General features: G+C 38.5%; 2 protein-coding genes and 1 long non-coding RNA gene across 17 annotated transcripts in view; 1 reads left to right on the top strand and 2 right to left on the bottom strand.

Annotated features, from left to right (window-relative positions):
* LRRFIP2 (LRR binding FLII interacting protein 2) overlaps positions 1–20019 on the top strand; it is a 48498-nt gene extending 28479 nt beyond the window's left edge. For 5 of the 12 annotated variants that reach the window (XM_080975849.1, XM_080975848.1, XM_080975844.1 and 2 more), the window contains 13 exons: positions 1735–1779; positions 3293–3400; positions 4264–4335; positions 8163–8333; positions 9829–9921; positions 10633–10725; positions 12700–12801; positions 13027–13159; positions 13853–13902; positions 14926–15046; positions 17173–17252; positions 18169–18273; positions 19144–20019. In XM_080975849.1, the coding sequence (XP_080831975.1) occupies positions 1735–1779; positions 3293–3400; positions 4264–4335; positions 8163–8333; positions 9829–9921; positions 10633–10725; positions 12700–12801; positions 13027–13159; positions 13853–13902; positions 14926–15046; positions 17173–17252; positions 18169–18273; positions 19144–19254 (1284 nt within the window). In that variant the 3' untranslated portion in view covers positions 19255–20019. The remainder of the gene's footprint in view (positions 1–1734; positions 1780–3292; positions 3401–4263; positions 4336–8162; positions 8334–9828; positions 9922–10632; positions 10726–12699; positions 12802–13026; positions 13160–13852; positions 13903–14925; positions 15047–17172; positions 17253–18168; positions 18274–19143) is intronic. The other 7 variants (XM_080975850.1, XM_080975845.1, XM_080975853.1 and 4 more) reach the window with 5 other exon arrangements.
* On the bottom strand, positions 1679–17166 carry LOC308460056. Its single transcript, XR_013978432.1, has 2 exons — positions 15443–17166; positions 1679–2017 (listed from the first exon to the last, which is right to left on the bottom strand). It is a non-coding gene; the product is annotated as an uncharacterized lncRNA (long non-coding RNA).
* The window catches only part of MLH1 (mutL homolog 1), a 33837-nt gene continuing 32149 nt past the window's right edge, over positions 19790–21477 (bottom strand). For 2 of the 4 annotated variants that reach the window (XM_080975838.1, XM_080975839.1), the window contains one exon: positions 20027–20939. In XM_080975838.1, the coding sequence (XP_080831964.1) occupies positions 20772–20939 (168 nt within the window). In that variant the 3' untranslated portion in view covers positions 20027–20771. Of the gene's footprint in view, positions 19952–20026; positions 20940–21477 lie in introns of those variants that run through there. The other 2 variants (XR_013978369.1, XR_013978370.1) reach the window with 2 other exon arrangements.

Here is a 21477-nt window from a genome sequence, read left to right as displayed (position 1 = left end):
GAGGCTTAAGAGGGCTTGTGTGTGTGTGTGTGTGTGTGTGTGTGTGGTCCTTCAGATCACAGATGTGGAACAATGGTTCCCCAAATGTTCCCCAAATGTTACACTGCAGGTCCCATCAGTCCGCAAGGGCAATGGTCAGGAATGATGGGAGTTGCAGTATCATCCCTTCTTAAATCCTGGTCTGTCTTTGCATAAAATATCCAAGGCAGCTATAATAGGTACACTGGCTTTTGGGCAAATGATTCAAACTCTTGTGCTAAACGATGGTTTGCAAAGGCAAATATGTTTTCATTTGTTCAGAATGTAATGTATATCTAATTCTGGGAATTAGGTGCAAATTTAGTGATAAGTATATACGGATAATTTCATTTTGTTGGTTATCCTCAGCCATTCTTTCAGTCGTAATGACCTCATCCAGATGTCCACCACTGTAAAAAGAAAACCCCACTTTCTTTGTATTTATTAGACTGACTATTGCGTAAGCTCACTGGAAAGGTATTTACAAAAGCCATAAATCACATTCTAATTCTTTTGGAGATTTTGTTCCACAACTGAAAGTTTGACTGCAAACGCCATTTTTAGAGATGAAGTGACATTGAGTGGTTGGTTACAATTGCTAGCTATTAGTTTGGTTCCCTATGTTTCCAGCACCTAGGGATTCAAGAAATTGGATAAATACTTTGAGATACCGTTAACATTCTGTTGGCTATAGAAACTGGAGATGCAGTCGCTACCGTCATTCAAAATGCATCATAGCATGCTAGATGTGGAGAAATAGACATTCCAACCTGACCAGCTCAGCGTTACAAGAAAATGACATATTCTTGCAGCCTGCCAGTAATACCTGTTAGCCTTGATAGTTAAGTTAACTTTTTTGATAGTATTTGCTGCCCTGGGCTCCTTTAGAAAGCAGAGAAAGAATGAACTTTTGATAATGATAATAAATATTTGAACATGTGAAGAAAATTTGTGGAGCTAAATCATAATGTTTTGCTTCATAACTTTCTAAGAGGGTTAAAACCTTTTTAAAAACGAAAGCTTAGAGTCAGAGGTCTCTGTTGAGGCTTTTGATGAATGAAGGCTTTTGCAGGTGCCATTGTGCCTCTGGGTGCTGGGTTAGCAATCCCTGAACTAGAGGATCATGAACCATATGCCACAAAACAGTTTATCATAAGTTATGTTTCCTGTTTATAATGCGTACAACAGATTACAAATGAAATAGCATTGTCTATATTGTCTGTATTGGTGGCAACTGCAAATAATGAAAAACTATTCTCAACCCATTTACTACTAAACTTTTATTTTGGAAAGCAGAAATGGAGAAAAATGTTCGCAGATGAGTAAAGCTCAATGTTTAAAATATATTACTTAGTGAATTTCCAGTAGTCAATACACTTCATTTAAAAAACACACAAGCATTACTGAAATTACATTCATCGAATTTACTTTCTGTGCTTGGCTTGACGAAAGGCTAACCTAAGAAGCAACTTGTTGTCAATAAGGCATTGTGTTAATTTGTAGGGCTGATACTACCTTGTACAGAGCTGTTGATTCTGAAGTTTTGTTAAATGCAAATGCAATATTCAGGTGGAGGAAAAGGAAGAAGGAAACTTTCATTGTATAATACTGTTTCAGCTTTGTGTTGACATGGATGAAAAAGGGATCCCAGTAATTCAGATTTCTAATACAAAGAAATGGTTCAAATTTAATATTAACACTTTTATTTTTTTCCAGCTGGAAGAAAAGAGTGACAGGCCATATTCTGACTTGTATACAAGGGTGAGTGTTTAAAGAGATTTGGACAACTTTAAAACATATCAAAGTCTGCATATTGGTGCCAATTCAAAAAAGCATGGTAGGATATCGGGAGATTCTCCAGCTTCTTGTGTGTTGCTGATTGTCTTCATTATACTTTTTCAACTATTTGTTTGACAGAATATGGTGTAGATCATCTACTTCAGCTGTGATCATTGGGTCTGATGGGATTTGCAGTCCAAAATATCTAGAGGGCACCAGACTGGAGAAGATTACAAATAATGTTATGCCAGATCTATAACCCATTTGTCTAATAATAATATATATTATTTATACCCCACCCATCTGGCTGGGTTTCCCCAGCCACTCTGGGTGGCTTCCAACAGAAGTATCTTGTAAGAAGATAATTTTAAAATAAGTTCTACTCCTGTAAGAGCTGTTTGATGAAAAAGAATATTTGAATAGACTGAACTACCGTATTTTTCGCCCTATAGGACGCACCGTCCCATAAGGCGCACCTGGTTTTTTGAGGGGGAAATAAAGGGAAAAAAATTTATTTTCCCCCCAGGCGTGGGGCTGGGGCGGGGGAAGCCCGAGCTTCCCCCGCCCCCAGAACAGGCAACTCTCCGCAAGCCGCAGGAGCCCAGCGCAGGGCTTCCGCGCCTTGCCGAGAACTGTGCGAAGTCTGGGCGCGCTGAGCTCAGCGCGCCCAGCCTTCGGCACGCAGGCAACTCTCCGCAAGCTGCGGGAGCCCAGCGCGGGCTCCCACGGCTTACGGAGATCTGCGAAAAGCCTGGAGAGCGAGAGGGGTCGGCGCGCACCGACCCCTCTCGCTCTCCAGGCTTCAGCGAAAGCCTGCATTCGCCCCATAGGATGCACACACATTTCCCCTTCCTTTTTGGAGGGGAAAAAGTGCATCCTATGGGGCGAAAAATACGGTATATGGGGACTTAGAAAAGTTTATCAATCTTTTCAAGGAAATATATTACAGTATTTGGAAGTTTTTAGTACAGGCACCTCCTCATTTACACAGGGGTTGCGTTCCCATGTACCGCACTTATACGTGAAATTGTGTATAGTGGGGAACGCCATCTAAAACACCTGTAAACACCTTCTAAACCTCTGGAAACCCTTGAAAAAACAAACAGCACTTCTCAGACTGGCATGAATGGTGGCAGTGATGGCTCTCAGTCTTCCTCCTCACTGAAGGATAATGCAGAAACGACGACAAGGGGGGTAAATCAGTACCTCAAAGTATCTGGCTTGCAATTGCAAGGGCTCTTGGGATTGCTAGTTGTTTTCCTGCTCTTTTCATGCCATTTTTGCAGTTTTCCTCTTTTTGTGCCATTTTTGCGCCTTTCCAGTTTAATTTGATTTATTTAATTATTTCCTGGTGCCACACATAGACACGGTCATACGCAACTCAAACGTGCACAAGTGGGGAGACACTTGAATGTTGAAATCTGAACTTCATAGTGTATTGAGGAAAGATCTTGAAATGTATGGGAGTTTTCATGCCATGTTTTTCTTTCTTTAGCCAGCGTCTCGCAATTCAGCGACTCCTTTGAGTGGAAACTCATCTAGACGAGGAAGTGGAGATACTAGCAGTCTAGTGGATCCTGATACCTCCTTAAGCGAATTGCGGGTGAGCAGACTTTCATTGGCTAAAAATAAAAGGTTATCCTCCTTCATTTGGAGAGGAAGAAATGGACATTGAATAAGACTACAAGACAGAATCAAAGCACCTTTTAAAAAGCAATCAGGGGTTTGGGTTTTTAAATTTTCCTTTGATTACAAAATGCTTGCTGCGGGACTGTGTGGGATAAAAAATTAATAACATACCAGGCACTTTGGTTTATATGTAACACTGTGCCAATGCTGTTTGAAAAAGAAACTAAACTCCGCAGCAGTCTTACTCTTGGTTATATGGGAAAAGAAGAGGGGGAGGCAAGGAGGAGCACGTCCGGCACATTGCTCAAGCTTGTGGAGATTTCATCTGTGTAATTAGTGCTAAATGTAGCAGTTTAGCATTTAAAACATCACCTATTGATCAGGCTTCTTATTCTTAACCATCCCTTAGCAGTCTGTGAAAGAAGTAGGGAATTATGTGTACTGTTTAGAACTGACTGTAATTGTTTAGCTGTAAAGATTTTAGTTCATATTAATGGGTATATTTTTTTCAGTATAGTATCCAAGATAAGATTGTGATGCCTTTTATATGTTTCAAATTAGATTGTGTGATACTTTGAGGGCGTGAAGTTTCAGTAATAAAACATTTCAGTTTACAAACATTATACATTATTTCCCCCCGTTTTTTTTAGCTTTATAGAAAGCACTGAATTAAAAATGCACATATGTCAGTCAAGTTAGAAAATTAAGAATACAGCAGTAATTTAATTTGTTCAAGTGAAACACACACTCATCTAAATTCCTGGGCTTTAAGCACAGAGTTCAACAGTAAGTTCTTTGCAATGTTCTTATGCAATGGTTCATTCCTATGTCCTGCAGGATATCTATGATCTTAAGGACCAGATACAAGATGTAGAAGGGAGATACATGCAGGGACTTAAAGAACTAAAGGTATAGCAGGGTTTCTCCCAAGCATGCATTCTCTATGGTAATATGTCAGCAATTAAGTTTTTGCCAGTTTCACTAACAGAGCTTTACTAACACCTCACTTTTTAAAAGTTCTTGCCTAACATACCAACTAAAAACTGGTTCATATTTTAATATATATATCTGCCAATGAATTTTTTCCTTATGTTTAAGTGCTTAATGTGTTATGTGAAAAGGCAGTGAACTTTCCGTTCCACTGAAGTAAATAATATAGGAAGTTTAGCAGATGCTTTTGTATTATTTGCAGTTCCATTTTTTTCTTTTAATTAGCAACTGGATATTACGAATAGTATGATTAGGGATGGGGGGCACAGCTGAGTTTCAAAATAATAATATTGGACCAGAAATTTATTCCAAGAAATAATTAAACTCCCACTTTCATAGACTGTAAAAACATGTAAAAGTACGATTTATTGTTTTATTTTTTGGCATGCTAAAAACAAACACAGAAAACTTTGGTATGATCCATTGAGACACATATAATCTATATATCCTTTTGCCTCACGTGGATTACCAGCTTGGATTAAAAATTACAGAGGCAACTCCTATTCAAACAGTTATAGAGACTCCTCTCAGTCATGGAATTCCTTTTCACTAGAAAACATACAAAGGTGAAACCTAAGTGTCTTCTTAGAATGCTTACTATACTTCCAAAGAATTTTTGGTAACCTAGCCAATTAGCTCAAGTTAAAGATATTTCTACAAGCTGGTATAAAATGTGAGCCCTTTCCCTGGTTCTGTGAATCTTAACAACTACTTTGTGTAAAAATCTGTTTTCCATTTTAACCTAATCATCCCAGTTACCACTTTAGACATGGGAACCTCTCTACTGCAGGAGCTGCTGCATGGCTTGATAATAAATGGCAACATTTACATATCACAATTTTATCATGAACTTTTTTTCCCTAGCAGGAGCAACAAACCATAAATCCTGACTTAGCATTACATCTGAACCAAGAGCTGTAGTTTAGGTCAAAACATACCATGATGTAAAGCCAGGATTTGTCCTTGGCTAACTGTTTGTGGTGTGTTTAGGCAAAACAAACCTACAGTCTCCCATTTCACCCATTTGGATGTAACACTGAGCCAGGCATCATGGCTTGTTGTTCCTATATGCACTAGGGGAATAGCAAAGTGGAAGTGATTTCTGCATTCACAACAAACCATTAATTGTGGTTTACTGTGATGTGCGAAGTGAACCATTGTGGAAACTTCAACCAAAAGGTGCAGGTAACTGGAGATTTTGCCTATAATATAAATCCTATTGCAGCTTAAGGTTTTTCATTATCTCTCATGCAGAATAACTGATAGTCAATGGTTGGGTTCCAAAGAGCTAGCATATCCACTTGTTTGCTTTTATCTTTTAATCTTGGTGAGATAATTATCTTCTTTTACACCTTACCCTTGTCTGTACTAGCTTCATTGTATGGTGCTATATAAAGCATGTCTATAAAAAGCAATTGTAACTATATTCATCTGTAAGGGGGAAAACCCTGAAAATGTAGTTGGCAATACCTTTATTAGGACCAACCAAAATGTCACAAAATTGTAGCAAGCTTCTGAAAAACCCACCATAATTAGATTGCAATATTGGAACCGAAACTATAAATCGACCACCTTGGTATAAAAAGTAGTATCAGTTTTGAGACATTTTGGTTGATCCTGATAAATACATTGACTAGTTATGTGTTTTGAAATAAATTATGACACTGATTTGCCAACTCAGGCAAGTCCCTTCCACTGTATTTTTGCAAGTTTTTCTATCTTACTCGCCTCCCACCTGCATTCTTCTCTTGCCTTCCCATCTACTTTTTAGCTAATCACACGTAAAAATATGTCATCCCTGAATAGATACACCCATTAAATAATTATAGCGTGTACACACCTTGCAAAAGAGGAAAGTTCAGAGAACTAACATGATGCTTTTAGCCATAATTGTTCATGCTTTCCCACACTGTCTGCTTGTCTGTTTAGAGCAGAAATGCTTTGGGGCAGGGCTTGTCCTATTCTGCATTTCATTTGGCACTTTTGTAGAATTTGGTTTTGAAGTGAAGGCAATATTGCAATGCACCACAATATAGTTTAATGTTCTGTACTTCACAGGAAAGCATGCATGTAAAAATAAAATAATTGTATGTTTTAGAAGGAAATACCATCTTCAAAAATTGACTGATTTATAAGTCTAGTTCCCTGAGTGTATGCTAGTATTCCCCCCCTCCCCATTTTTTTGGAGAGTGAATATAGACATGAACTGATTATATTGAGACTGCTTTAAAGCTGACATGAATTGCCTTTTTTGGATCTTACAATATTTCATACAAAGGTACAAGTGAAGATCCAGTGTAGTGTAATTGTGCTTCTCCATTCTCTCCTTCCTCCAACACCTCATGTGCCCCCAAAATCTGCCCCAGTGGATTGGGAACCCTCAAGCAGATCTGGGTCTGCAGGGGCTAGATGCAAGAAATGACCAGTTTCATTTCACTAGCAGATGGGCATAATTGTGCTTCACCCATAAGTTACATTGTTAATGCCTTAAAAACTTCTTATTTATAGTAAGATGACCAGTGAGACCTGTAGCATAATGTTGAAGTGCAAACTCAACCCCCCGAGTGGGTTGCTCCTGTTCAGGGCTCCAACCACCCTGCAAAAGGAGCCCTGTAATGCTGTTTAGGCCTCAGGGTTGTAAATAATGCCTCCCTGCCCCCAAATGCTGTTAGCCCCAAACCCACGTATTTTATAGCAATGTAGCAGGAAAGATACAGCTCTGAAGCTAGGAAAAGCTTAACTCCCAATCTCCTCCTCCAAGATACTACATGCTATCCGGGACTTGAGTAGATCTGCTCCTGCTTTTTTCTCCAGTCTCCATTTTCCCTTTGGAGGGAGTTGTTGCAGGTTGTCTGTCAAAATGCTTGAGTTTGTTTGCCTGATGTGTCATCTTTTGACGTTACTCCTCCTTACCCTCTTCACTGCCATCAACGCTGTAAATTCACAGGTTCCTGACAGGTAGTTTAGAGGTGGTTGTTTAAATACTATTGTCTTTTAATTTACAAATTTATGTACTTCCGTGTACTAGGTCATCCAAAGTATGTAGCAGCAACTCTTTTTTGAAAAAAAGTTACCCTGTTTCATCTCCAAACTGATAGCAGACTGGTTGAATGGCTTATTTAGAGGGGACTGTAACTTTTCATGTGGACAGGGAAAGTGTAGAAAAACATCTGCAAATAACGTTTCCTAACGGTAAAGCTCTGATAATATTGAATGTTCACTTACTTGGTTAAATAGCTGAAGTCTTACTTAACTGGTACATCTAGTATTAGAAATACACTATAGTGTCCTTAGTTATCTGTGAACGGAAGTTTGGTTTTGTGAGGTCTGTGTAATCTGAACTAAAGTGAAGCTGAGACTTTAGCCCATAAAGGTTTACGCCCAAGTGCATTGGTTAGTCTAAAGTGCCACAAGACTTTTTTTGTTTTCCTGAGCAGATTAACACAACTACCTCTCTGTAAATGCTTTTCTTTAGGCTTTCATATGTTAAAAAAATAGTTGCTTGGGTTACTGGCATTCTGCTAGAAGAATAAGAGAAAAATAAGATATGTGATTAACATTTTTCTATAGGTCCCTATTTATTTGACTTCTGCAGATTTATTATTGGGTTTTATTAAAGACAGTTAAGTCAGTGGAATATGAAACAAAAGTCTGTTTGCTACTTTAGCAAAATTGTATTATGTATTTCTAATGTTTAATACGATGAGTAAAATTAAGTTTAATAAGGTCTTACATTATGTATCTAGGAGTCACTTGCTGAAGTTGAAGAGAAATTTAAAAAAGCAATGGTTTCTAATGCCCAACTGGATAATGAGAAAAATAACTTAATCTATCAAGTGGATACTCTAAAGGATGTCATTGAGGAAAGAGAGGAGCAGTTAGCAGAGTATTACAGAGAAAATGAGGATAAGACAAAGGTATTTGTATTTTCTGTATTATTACTAATAAAGAATTTGCATTATTAGTTAGATATTAAGAAGCTTAAGTGTGTGTTTCTGCATGCCTGTAATTTGTTAAACAACTTGGTCTCTGTAATTTTAATGAAGATGAAAACATTACAAGGTTAATTTTGTTGATGGGCTCACAAGTAGGAAAATGTATTGATTAAGACCATTGAATGTTTTTCTGCAACTTACAAATAGATTGGTTTGCATTCAACCATTTTCAGGCTTATTTATGCAATTACCTATCCCGGGGCAATCCAGGTCATTGCTTGTTTAATCTTAGATTAGTTACTTTCTATCCCTTTGAACTATCAGCAGTCTGTCCTCTTTTAAACTAATTGGCAACACCGTCCAAGTTTTCAGAATGAGAGGTTCTTTTCAAACGGCAGCAACCAGTTGTCTGCAAAGTTGAAAGCTGCTCTGGTCCTTAGCTGCAAGCAAAGGCTTAAGGCACTAGTAACTGCATCAGTAAAGAGGTTTACTTGCAGCTACGTGCAGAACTTGATTATCATGCTTTCTTCAAACTTCCCTAACCAGATACCCACCAAATGTTTTAGACTAGATGGGAGCTGTGTTCCAAAACATCCTGAGGGCAACAGGTTGGTGAAAACTTCACAGGCTCACTAGAGCATCTTTTTGAAGAGGCATCCAAGCCATTTTGTTTAGTGGGGTGGTCTTGAATGTAGAGGCGACTGAGGTGGACTCAGATCTGCCAGTAAACCATCTAGCTCCTGCAAGTTATTAGGCTCCCAGTTAAGGGTAGGCATAAGTTGTACTGGTCAGTTATCTTGACTGTGCACTGCTTTTGCTTTGGTCAGGAAGCATAATGGAGAACGCCTGTGGACAGAGCTGTAGGCAAGTTGCTTCCTTGTTTCCTCTTAAGACTTGGAATTTAGAAAATCATGATGCTCTGGCTTCAAAAAGGATTATACAAATGCCAGGCAGAGGTTAATGGCTATTAACTATAATAATTCAAAATGAAACCTCTACATTGATAATCGATCTGTCTCATTACTGGGAACAAGTAAGTAATAGGGTCACACATGTCCTATTTGTGGTTTTCCAAAGAGATCTGGCTGGCCACTGTGGGACCTACATGAGCCTTAAACTGAGCCAGAAGGGCACTACTTAAGTTCTTAAGCTTGGGATCGTTCTGCTGCAAAAGATTCTGAGTGTGTGCTCTTGCTTTATAAATTCTGGATCCAGAGCATTCACCAATAATAAATAAATTTAAAAATAGCCCACCTATTTCAGGAGTCAGCCCACCCCTTAAGAGAGTAGTGTTGGAGAACAGAGCAGCCAAAACAAATGTATACTCATATAAGCTAATTCCATTTTTGTGAATCAGCCCAATTAAATAGCAAATAATTATACTATTAATGTTCCTATCATGCTTATTTCATTAACTAATCTATAATATGCTTGGACTTTAATTTTCAGCTGCTTAATTTATATTTCCTTAATACAGGAGTTGGAAAGGCAGAAACATATGTGCACCGTTCTGCAGCATAAGATGGATGAACTTAAAGAGGGTCTTCGCCAGAGAGATGAACTAATAGAGGTACATGTTCATACTTGGCAAATAACTTGCATTCAAGATAAAATCTGCTTTTTCTGTTGTCTAAAATGCTTTCATTCAGGATAGACTGCAGCATGTGCTGTTTCTGGCACTTGGGTGCCAGTTTATAAAGAGCTAGAGCAGTGTGCTGGGATCAAAAGAAGTCATGACACCATCAGACAAAAAGCAATGTGTCACGTGTTCCCTGTTTGGGAGCACATATTCAGAGTCTGGCTCATCAATGACTTTTGTCAATGAGCTTTTCAGCCCTACGAGTTGGTACTGTCCATCCATTGCTTAAACAGTATTTTTGTTTAGGTATGCTATGCTGTTATGAACTTGGTAGCAAATATAGTTTTAGCATTTAAGCAGAAGTCCTTTCACAGTAATATGTTTGAGTAAAATTAACTTTGGTTTGTTGGGCTTAGTAGTCGCTTTAAAGCTGAATGGCAACATAGATTTATGACTAAGCTTGTGGTTCCAATGCAATCAATGTCAGTTGTACAGTGTACTTCGATGTAATATAGATCTTATCCTAAAGCTATTCACAGTTTTATTTAACAAAGGGGAGAGAACCTCTTAGCCAAACCTTTATTCACAAAACCTTCATCTTCTGTGTTTCATTGACTGCCTTACTGACTTCCTCGTATCTCCTTGTAATTTCCTTTACTTGTCTTTTCCCTTCTTTTATTCTTTCCCCTGTGTTTACTGCAGGAGAACCAACGCATGCAACAGAGAATAGAATCTATAACCAAAGAGGTGTTTGACCTCCAGGAAACAGTTAATTGGAAAGATAAAAAAATTGGGGTATGAGATGAATACTGAGGTGAAGAGTGATTAGGAATAGACTGGTATAAGTTGGCAGCGGCATTGTTGATGGTTCCAGTGTTGAATTGGGTGTTGCAGATAGAAGTATTTCATACTGAATATTTGAGAGTAAATAAATACGGCATTCAGCTTGAACCTAAAACGTCATGAATTAGCAGATTTTGAACATAAAGATAAACATATTCAAGCACTGCAGTGATTTAATTCCAGTGTTATAGCTAGATTCTAGTACAGTTATTTTGGATTTGGATGATAGGCCTGTTCTAGACCTTTCGTTGCACTGATTAAAAATAGAGCTTTGAGGCAGCCTCAAAAGCCTTTACTGTCTAAATACTTAAGCATTCAGATAGGGCATAAAAACAATTTTGCTTGGTTGGGCACACACATACGTATGTATTAGTCCAGAAGAAGTTAAAGGTCATTGAAGTCAATTGGACTTGTAACTTAATGCCCACTGATTTCATTTAAACTGTACGCCATTCACATATGAATCATATAAGAAGGCGTCATGTATAGAAAAAGGTGCTGTTCATCTGCATGGCTACTCAGTCCCCTGCCATCCCTGTGTTGAGCACTTTGGCCTTTCCCTGCAGACATCCATGATGCCCTTCATGCAAGTAATATGCAAAATGGGTGTATACGAGTGTGTGGTGTTAGAGATTCTGAGACTGACACTATAAATTTGAAAAGTGTTACAACTTGTTAGTACAGTAGAACCTTGGTTCTCAAACTTAATCCGTTCAGGGAGTCTGTTTGACTCCCGAAACCATTCCAAAACCAAGGCACAGCTTCCGATTGGCTGCAGGAGTTTCCTGCACTCAAGCAGAAGCCGTATCGGGCATTTGGCTTTTGGAAAACGTTCGCAAACCGGAACAATTACTTCCAGGTTTTCGGCATTCAGGAGCTAAAACATACAAATACCAAGGTACGACTGTAGTAGAAAAACTGGCCTATAGCATAATCGAAAGCTGCCAGGGCATAGATTTAGAGTCTGTTGGAGACTATTTTCTCTCTAGGATTGTTTCTATGGATCAGATCTTGCAAACTACCTTTTCCACATGTGAAAATATTTTAAAATGAGATTCCATAAATAGGATCCTGTTTGTTAGTAATCTACTTTGGATGCAATCTCCCAAATTTATAGGAAATTCTGCATTCAAGTAACTGAAAAAAATCTCTCATTTGGTTATTAACTTCTCCTTATGGTGAGGGAGGGCCTAGTACCCATTTTTTCCCCTCTAGCGGATGCTTAACCTCTGAGCAGGCACAATACAGAGTCACTTCTTTCATATATGAATATCTTCCCATAAAAAGCCCTTGCTCGTTTCCTGTTGAAAAAGTTGTATTGTATTGCAGGAATGGGTATCCATGGTCCTTTAGGTGTTCTTGGATTTCCTCCATCCTTGTTCACTGAGCATGCTGTTTAGGCATCCAGCAAGAGCTGGAGGGCCACAAGTGCCCCATCTCTAGTGTAACAGATCAGTACAGCTCACTGTATCCACCTACAACACAATTGGCTGTGTTTGTTTACATAAAATGTTATGCTTGAATAGACTGCAAAAATTAAACATGCTTTATCTCTGATCTTTCAAAATCCAAATGTTTTTGGAACTATGGGATTGTTGAACTCATTCAGCTTGGCTCAAGCACTAGGCAGAAAGCCTAAGGTTACTTTATTAAAATAGACATGAATTGTATTTATAGTTTAGTACATAACATGGAATCGCTGAGATTTTTTAGCATTTCCCAGGTCTGTTGTAATGCCGGGGTGGTGGTAGATATTTATGCCAAGCATGAACTTCTGTGGCAAACACAGGACTGTGCACGACTTTCTTTTCTCCTTTTTGCCTCACTTTTTGTTCAGCTAATTATCTTTTATTTGCAAGAAATCTTTCTTACCTATCGCACATTCTCTCTCTATCCTGTTCCTTTCCACTACCTGCCTGCACCCAGGCCCTAGAGAGACAGAAAGAGTACTTTGACTGCATTAGGATTGAGCGGGATGAGCTCAGAGATGAGCTGGCTGACCTGAAGGAAACAATGAAGACAGGAGAGGTACGTTAGCTGTAGCAGCACTTGGCAATGTCAACTGCTGGATGAAGCCATAGTCAGTGTGTTGGAGAGGGACATATCATTACTTCAGCATGCCCCTTTTCCACTGAAGCTAAAGCATGAACAGGAGCAGTGGTGCTGCTGCTTCTTGCAGCGTCTACTGAGCAAAGCGTTCACCAGTTAACAGTCTCTAAGAGAAGCTTATGTTTATCTTGTTTTTTTCCCCAGAAGCATGGATTAGTTATCATCCCAGATGGCACTCCAAATGGCGATGTCAACCATGAACCAGTAGTTGGTTCAATAACCGTTGTATCGCAAGAAGCTGCTCAAGTCTTGGAATCCGCAGGAGAAGGACCACTAGGTAAATTTACAGAGAACCACTTTCTTCAGAATGTTGACTTTCATTTTCAATGTGTATAGATAAGAATCGAGTAGCTTAGGCCCCCTCCCACATTTATAAAGAGTTTTACTTGTTTTTGAATAGATGGAACTATTAGTTCTGTGTGAATTACATAGTTGCAGCAGTCTTGGAATCTGTTCAGAGATGATATGGTATTTATAGATGCACTGTATGTACCTATATAGCTTACTAAAACGATAAAGCAGTATCATGTGGAAATGAATGTCAGAATTCAAAATGTGTGCAAAAAGCAACAATTATACTCCATTGAATATTAGTTCAGTGGACATTACAGCACTGTGTGCTAGGGTCTATGTCTTTAAAAAGAGTCATTGCCATACTTTCAGCTATCATGTGAAAAGTACCAAATATGGAATTGTTAGTTTAGTTGCTATTCAATTGTAGTATGTCCAATCCTTCATTCTTGAAAGCAAGTCTCTTAGGTCCAAATAAGTATCATTTTAAAAAAAACTTAATACACAATTTTACACTTTTTGAAGTTCTTCTTACTGACCTTGCTGTTTCTTAATGAAATTTCAAATGAAATTCTGTTCATCCAAGAGAGTTCTTCCTTTTAACCTTTTTTGTTTTGCTAAGCTTCCAATGGAAGGAATTGGAATTGGAATTTCTAACTGAATTGTTTGTTTCTTTTAGATGTTAGGCTACGAAAGCTAGCGGGAGAAAAGGAAGAGCTATTGTCACAGGTAAAGTCTCTCTCCCCTTCCTGCAACCGAAAAGTGATTGAATGGCTCAGACTCAGACTCTTTTCAATTTGGGGGAAGTTATTAAACAGTACCAGACCCTTGCTGTGCTTGAGCAACACTGCTTGCTACTGAAAAACTTCATGCTTAATGTTTCTTGCAGACCTTCAGGGATTGCATGTACTTTCATAGCTTTGCCTCATGCTCCAAATAATAAATTAATGTTACAGTCTTAATGTCATGAGAACTATGTACCCCAAACCCTGAGACTTAAACTAGAAAATATATACTTAAGCAAACAACAACCCTGAAATTAGAAGTGCTTGTAGCATTTGTCTGTCACTAGGATTCTCTTTCCACCCCATTGAAAAACTGTCTCAATATTTCCTTGCTGTTGAATGTTGGTCACTTAAGGTCACTCATTGCTACTGGTGGAAACCTGTGATGATATTATTATTTAAAGAAGTCCACTCTTCACACATATCCACAACTAAGTTGCTATTCTCGTAAAGGTAAAGGGACCTCTGACCATTAGGTCCAGTTGTGGCCGACTCTGGGGTTGCGGCGCTCATCTCGCTTTTTTGGCTGAGGGAGCCGGCACACAGCTTCCAGGTCATGTGGCCAGCATGACTAAGCCGCTTCTGGTGAACCAGAGCAGCGCACGGAAACGCTGTTTACCTTCCCACCGGAGCCGTACCTATTTATCTACTTGCACTTTGACGTGCTTCCGAACTGCTAGGTGGGCAGGAGCAGGGACCGAGCAACGGAAGCTCACCCTATCACAGGGATTCGATCAAACTGCCGACCTTTTGATCGGCAAGCCCTAGGCTCTGTGGTTTAACCCACAGTGCCACCGACACATACTGTGCAATGATTTTAGGTTAAAAATAGTTACTATGAACTGCTTCTGGAAGCAGTATACGATGACCATAAAAAGAAAAATGGTTGTAAATGCCAGTAATACACCTTATCAAGTATAAATAGACAATATTGAACTACTCACAGAATGCTATATTTTCATTTCAGATTAAAAAAATGAAATTACAGTTGGAGGAAGAACGGCAGAAATCCTCTGGAAATGATGGCACAAATTCTAATTTAACGGGATTGGAAAACGGTTCAGATTTGCAGTTTATTGAAATGCAGAGTATGTATATTTTCATCCTTCAATTCTGTATGGCATTTCTACTTTTGAAGAGTGCACATGGTAGGAACATTCATGCCTGAACGTTTTTCTGTTGCCACTTCCCACATAAATAGCAAAAGATAAATATATAGAATACAGTAAAATGCAGTAGATGGGAGCATAAGGTGACCTTGGCTTAAATTCCTGGAATTTGTTTGATTAATCTTCTTGCTTAAGCTGCTACACAGATTTTGAGAAAATTAAATGAGAGTAGGAACTCTTAGATTGTTTGTAGCATAGTTCAATCCCTGTTTGTCTTTGTGGTTTCTCTGCAGTTACACCTATGGGATCTGCATGTGTACAGAGCAGCATTTCAGAAACATCTTGAGCAGGGGTAGTCAACCCTTTTATACCTACCGCCCACTAATGCATCTTTCTTGATGGTCAAATTTCCTTACTGCCCACCAGTGCTCGATGGAAGGAGGATTCAATTCAGCTTGTGCCGTAGTACCCCCTACTACCCACCTAGAACCCAGAAACACCCACTAGTGGGCGGTAGGGACCAGGTTGACAACCCCTGGTCTAGAGGTTGGCAGAGCTTGTAGTCCCATGGCTAAAGCAGGGAACCCTGTGTCTCTGCATTGCTCAAGAGTGGGACCAAGAATCTCTGCTCATTTCCCATGAAATTTTTGGATTATTGTTCAACAAAATTTGTACATCACAAAGTGATGTACTAGACGGAAGCAAAAGGAGAAATATAAACATATCTTGTAGAATAAGGTGATTATTCAGTAATGAATTACTGAAGTTGAAACCTGCAAGTTGAATTTCATCTTCCAATGGCTTTAAGTCCATCCTACATCACACATTACATTTTATCTACATGTTTGTAATGTGAAGATTGCAGTTGGTCAAATATGCACACCCTGAACCCACAGAAGTCAGTGAATTTCCTACAATGTGTACACACGGTGTGTGTCATCTTTACAATGTCTGCTACGTATACTGTCATCTGTACCCACCTATTCATATATAGTAGGTACAGCTCAGTCAGTGAAACATGAGACTCTTAGGGTCGTGGGTTCAAGCTCCACAGGGAGCAAAAGAGTTCTGTAGTGCAGGTGGTTGGACTAGATGAGCCTCATGGTCCCTTCCAATTCTATGAATTGTTGAATGAAGTAATCTTTGGACCCTAGTGAAATTATACAGTGCTAGGTACTTTTAGTAGAATTGGAGTGTAATCTAGCCATTTGAATTTGAAAATGTTTATTTGTACTCAAAATCATTTCGCCTTATGTTAGGAAACATCCCTTTTTATTTTACTTTAGTGCACACTCCCCACAATGCACTTGGACCTGATATAGTTACTTTAAATGAGATAGGGTTTCAAGAGTGAAGATCTACAGTGGTAGGAAGAAATAGGTTCAGGAGGTTTAACAGAAGACTACAGTTGAGGGAATATTTCATTTAAGAGCTAGTACCAATGAGGGCTTCTTGGGTGGCTTTTAACTACATTTTACTCAGAGCAGACCTATTGAAATTGATGAACACAACTAAGGTGGGTCTACTCTCTCAGTAAAATTTATTTTACTACCATCCCCATTCATTCTCTCTGAAAGTAGCATCCTTTAGCAGGACTTACAACACATGCTGGATGAGGTATGATTTAGGAAATAAACTCTCCAGATTAATTTCTGCAAAAGGGTAGCCTGTTACAACTTTTCTCAGATCAGGTCTTAAAGAAGTTGACCCTCAAACTTCCGAAGGACTGCTTATACCCCACCCACATCTAATATTTTAAATATTCTTGATCATTATGTAACCAGTTGACTATATTTTCTAATCGCCAACCCATCACTACACTCAGAATGAAGAGCCCATTATCCAGGAATGCTGTGTTTTATTTCAATAAAATGATCGGCTAAAACTCTTTAGATTTTGAGGGATAAAAAGCCATAGGAATTTCACTCCTCAAAGAAGTCTATTTTATGTACTGTGTGCTATCCTTTTATCAAATAACAAATTGTACAGGTACGTTCAACATTTCCTTTCCTTTTTTAGCCAAAGCAGAAAAATATAATCTTCGCTGACATTTGATTTAAATGTTCAGTTGACAGCCATTAAATGCTTCATTTTCTTGTTTCTAGGAGATGCCAACAGACAAATAAGTGAATTCAAGTTTAAGCTTTCAAAAGCTGAACAAGACATAACTACTCTGGAACAAAATGTAGGTACCTTTTTGTTATACATATTTCCTAAACTTTTATTGATACCACATACATGTATTATGGTCTTGTATAATAGACTGCAGAAACTATGTCCTCCACGTCATAATTCAGTAGAGCCAATGTGACAAATTATCCTGAGGGCTTCATGCTCCTTTAGAGAATTTGAACCTGAGTTTCATCCTTTCAGAGGACCAGAGCTATTAGGTATATGAGTTGGTGGGTGTGAACTTTGCAAGAAAATAGCCACTTGTATTCTAAGCTAACAAAATGAAAACACAGCTATATAGTGCATGTGAAAATTTATGGGGAACAGGTACACATTTTAAAAATAAGGCTTTTACAGCCTTGTAAAAGTGATGTTTTTAATGTTTGGTGCTTTTATATTTGTGGGAAGCTGCTCAGAGTGGTTGGGACAAGCCTCATGGATTGGTGGAGTACAAATAATAAAATTATGATTATAAAAATGCTTGGTAGAGTTGAGCCTAGTCTCACCGTTCACATAAATTCATTGGTATCCTGTAAGATTCTTGAAGCATTATTCCATTCAGCACATACTGGCCACATTCAGACAATCATTACCTGATTTCCTAAGTTTTAGGATTAATGCCTTGTGAACAAGCCCAAGATATTAAGCTGTTGGCTTAATATTCTGGCATGTTTGAGACAATAGGGAGCCACAGTTTAACTGAAGACTTTCCTGCCTTGTTCACTCGCATGAAGACGTCAAGCAGGCTTGTTCAAAAGTCGACTGATGAAGCTGAGACATGATAGTTTGAATACCTCAAGGAAGGCAGTAAAGGTGACATGTTTTGTGCCCTTTTAGTGCTACATAAAGGAAGGTCACAGATAAAGGGGGCATTCCTTGTATACGGGAACATGAGTGAATCATTGCTTTAAACCTGTTTGGTCTTTTAGGTTGTAAGACTTGAAGGGCAAGTAGTAAGATATAAAACTGCTGCTGAGAATGCAGAAAAAGTAGAAGATGAACTCAAAGCAGAAAAGAGAAAACTTCAGCGAGAGGTAATTGTCTCTTTCACACAGTGTGAAAAAGTTCTAAGAATTTAAATATAGGAGGCAATAACATTTAAAGATGGCGGGAGGTTATTTTTATATAAAAGTCTTTAAAATATTATTCCTGTTGACTGTCTATGGAAACGGGAATGGTGAGCACGGACATTGTCATGTGGGATTTTTTGGACTGTTATATTAATAATAAAGTTAGCGGTTACTGAGGAACTATATAGAGAGATCAATCTTCTGCTGTTGCAGTATGCTTCCCTATGTTTAAAATCAGAATGTGGTTACTGCATACTCATGTACGATGGCTTGTTATTAAACAATAGCCAGGGGGTTCTCTGGTGGAAAAAATACTAAAGACTGAAAATCACAACAGATTACTTCTTTAAACCTGTGTGTGCTCGAATGAATTGAGAAAATGTGTCCCAATGTTAATAGAAAAAGTGGTTGTGCTCCCCTTCCCTTCTTAGAGCTTTCCTCTCTACTGGGGTTTGATGCCATAATCAATCATAGCTTGGAGAAGTGATGAGGCAGATGGAAGGTTCTGCACATACATCTATGCCCCTCTTTGCAGTTAAGATATCCTTTCAGGTTCTACATCATTGCTTTAGATCCAGTTTATCCACCTACCTTTCTTTGGATTCAAATTTTGGATTCAAATTTAGTCAAACTGGCAGAGTTTGTAGATGGGTTGTTTTTGAGTAACTACATGGCCTCTGGACCTTCATTGTATAAACATGTTTTTAAACTGCACCAAAGCTCCACTAAAGTTTTGGTTTTTCCTTTGTTTTTTGAAACTGCATTGGCTTGATTTAAAATTCTTTAGTCCTCTCAAACTGTTGCACTTACAAGGTACTGGCTTTTTCTTTTCAGTTAAGAACAGCATTGGACAGGATAGAAGAGATGGAGATGACCAACAGCCACTTAGTAAAACGGTTGGAGAAAATGAAGGCAAACAGAACTGCACTCCTATCTCAACAGTAGAAAGAAAGTTTAAAAAACTGCACTGCTCCTTGAAAACTTGTCCCTAGCTTGTTTTAATACAGACTTTCTTTGGCACAAACTTTGAACATTGAGTTGTTCAATGAGTTTTAGTTTCATAATTAAGTGGCAAATATTTTGTAACAAGTGGATGAAAAAAAAACTTTGAATTTTTATGCGATTGAGTTTTGCAGCTTAATTCTAGAGTCTTCTCGAGCCCAATGCTGTTATTTCACAATTGTGAAATCAAATGTATTCATTGAAACTCTCTTCCACTGCTTTAATAATGCTTGGTGCTTGGAGACAACTGCATGAATTCAAGTGAATGCTGCATTACAAATTAACCAATTATGTGCTGAAGACATCACATGGCACAAGTGCCTTCTATATGGTGCAATGTAGACGTCAATGATTAAGATAACCTTTGGAATCATAACATTTATTTTAAGATACCTTTGGGGGTTCTATGTTTGCTAAACTTTATACATTTTGATGGAAAACACTTTTGTAAAATATTTAAATTTATATAAAATAGAAATGACTGTATAAAATTTGCTTTATTGCATGGGTGATGCACAACCTGAGTTTAGACTTCCTAAAGTACTATTCATAACTACTCTTTATGGTAAGAGTGGTGACTTACGTTTTGCTGTACATTGTAAACCTGGTGTTGGCAGCTGCTCAAGCGTGGAGTGGAACACTGGGTGGGTAGGAGAAATGTGGTGAAGGATATAAACAATAAATGGACAATTTGCTTAACAAAATGAACATTGAATGTGTCTGGGTATGTTTTTACTTTAGTTAGCAACTTTTCATTGTGTTAAGCATTTGCAATGTTAACTTAAAAACAACTGTGTGACACAAACAGCTTCACTACATTATGAAATTGTAACACAGGTTAGGTACCTGACCATGGATGTGGCTAACCTTTTTATAAGAGGCTAAGTGTGTTCAATCAACAGTTGCAGATTTGCCAAATGTCTAGGGCTTGTTACATTGTTCTTGGGCTCACATAGATTAATTGACCAGGATCCTGGAGTCACAGAAACATTAGTCTGCTGTTATCTAGCCCTTATACAGGTAGGTGCTTTGAGCATTTCCTGCCCCCTCACCTTGTTTCTTGCATTCAGAAGCAAAGATGGTAGTTCCTTGATTTTAATATGGTAACCTCTTCTAGTCCTGGATGACTAGCATTTAAGGATACTGCAGTGAGATTTTTGTATTTATCCAATCCATCCCCAAATGGACCTACCTAATTCATTATTAGTTCATAAGATAAAGTGAAGAGGGCTCCGTACCTTTGTCTACAGAACTCTGAACTGGCTACCTTGTCCACTTTTCAGCCACAGGTGGAAGCTTTGGTATTTGCTAGTCATCCTGTACAAAAGTTGCGTAGTCTGGCATCTTGTAAAGCTGAACACTTCCTGGTCTGCAATTCAGTCACTTCTACAATTCTCAGTGATAACAGCACCACTGCAGGGAAAGCTGTGTAATAGGTACTGATCTACATATGTCTGTGTTCAGCATCTTTCAAACACTTTGTACAAGTCTGGTAAATTAGCAAGCTGCAAAACGCTGCCATCTTCTGTGAAGTTTTTAGGAGGCAAAAGGTATGTCCGAAGAACTTTATAAAGCACATGTTCCACTGTCCATTTCCATGATCTCTTACCAGCTCCAGAGTCTTCAGTCTGCAAAGAAGTTTAAATAAAGCAGTTTGACTAAGGTTTTAGTAAATACTAATGTTGTGTTCGATAACACTGTGGCTAATGTATCACCTCCTTTTAGAGTTCTATGTATTTATTTGTTTCTACCTATCTACTGCTCATTCAGCTTGTGAAATTTATACCAAAAGAAGAAATGGTCAGAAGCATGCACTATTAACATGAGGCTTAATTGTTCTGAAAGGATTATTCATTCTTATGTGCCACCGTTCTGGCAACAGGTGTTCTGTAAGCCACTTCTGAGCATCACTCTTCCTGATGACACCTATACTTTTCTGTTTGGAACCCTTGCTTGATCATTCTGCTAACGGCAATGACTGTCTCAGTGAAGGAACTCCATCCCCTCAGGTAGCACTTTGCTTATAACTAAGGATGAATATAGACTGAAATCTGTGGCATTCACAGTACTTGCTGTCCTTGGGCTTGCCAATCGGAAGGTCGGCAGTTTAAGTCTGTGTGCTCTGTCCCAGCTCCTGCTAACCTAGCAGTTTGAAAGCATAGTGAC

This window comes from Podarcis pityusensis (genome assembly GCF_964106645.2).
Source record: "Podarcis pityusensis genome assembly, chromosome: 12".
NCBI classification, from domain to species: Eukaryota; Metazoa; Chordata; class Lepidosauria; order Squamata; family Lacertidae; genus Podarcis; species Podarcis pityusensis.
This window is presented reverse-complemented; position numbering and strand designations above follow the sequence as displayed.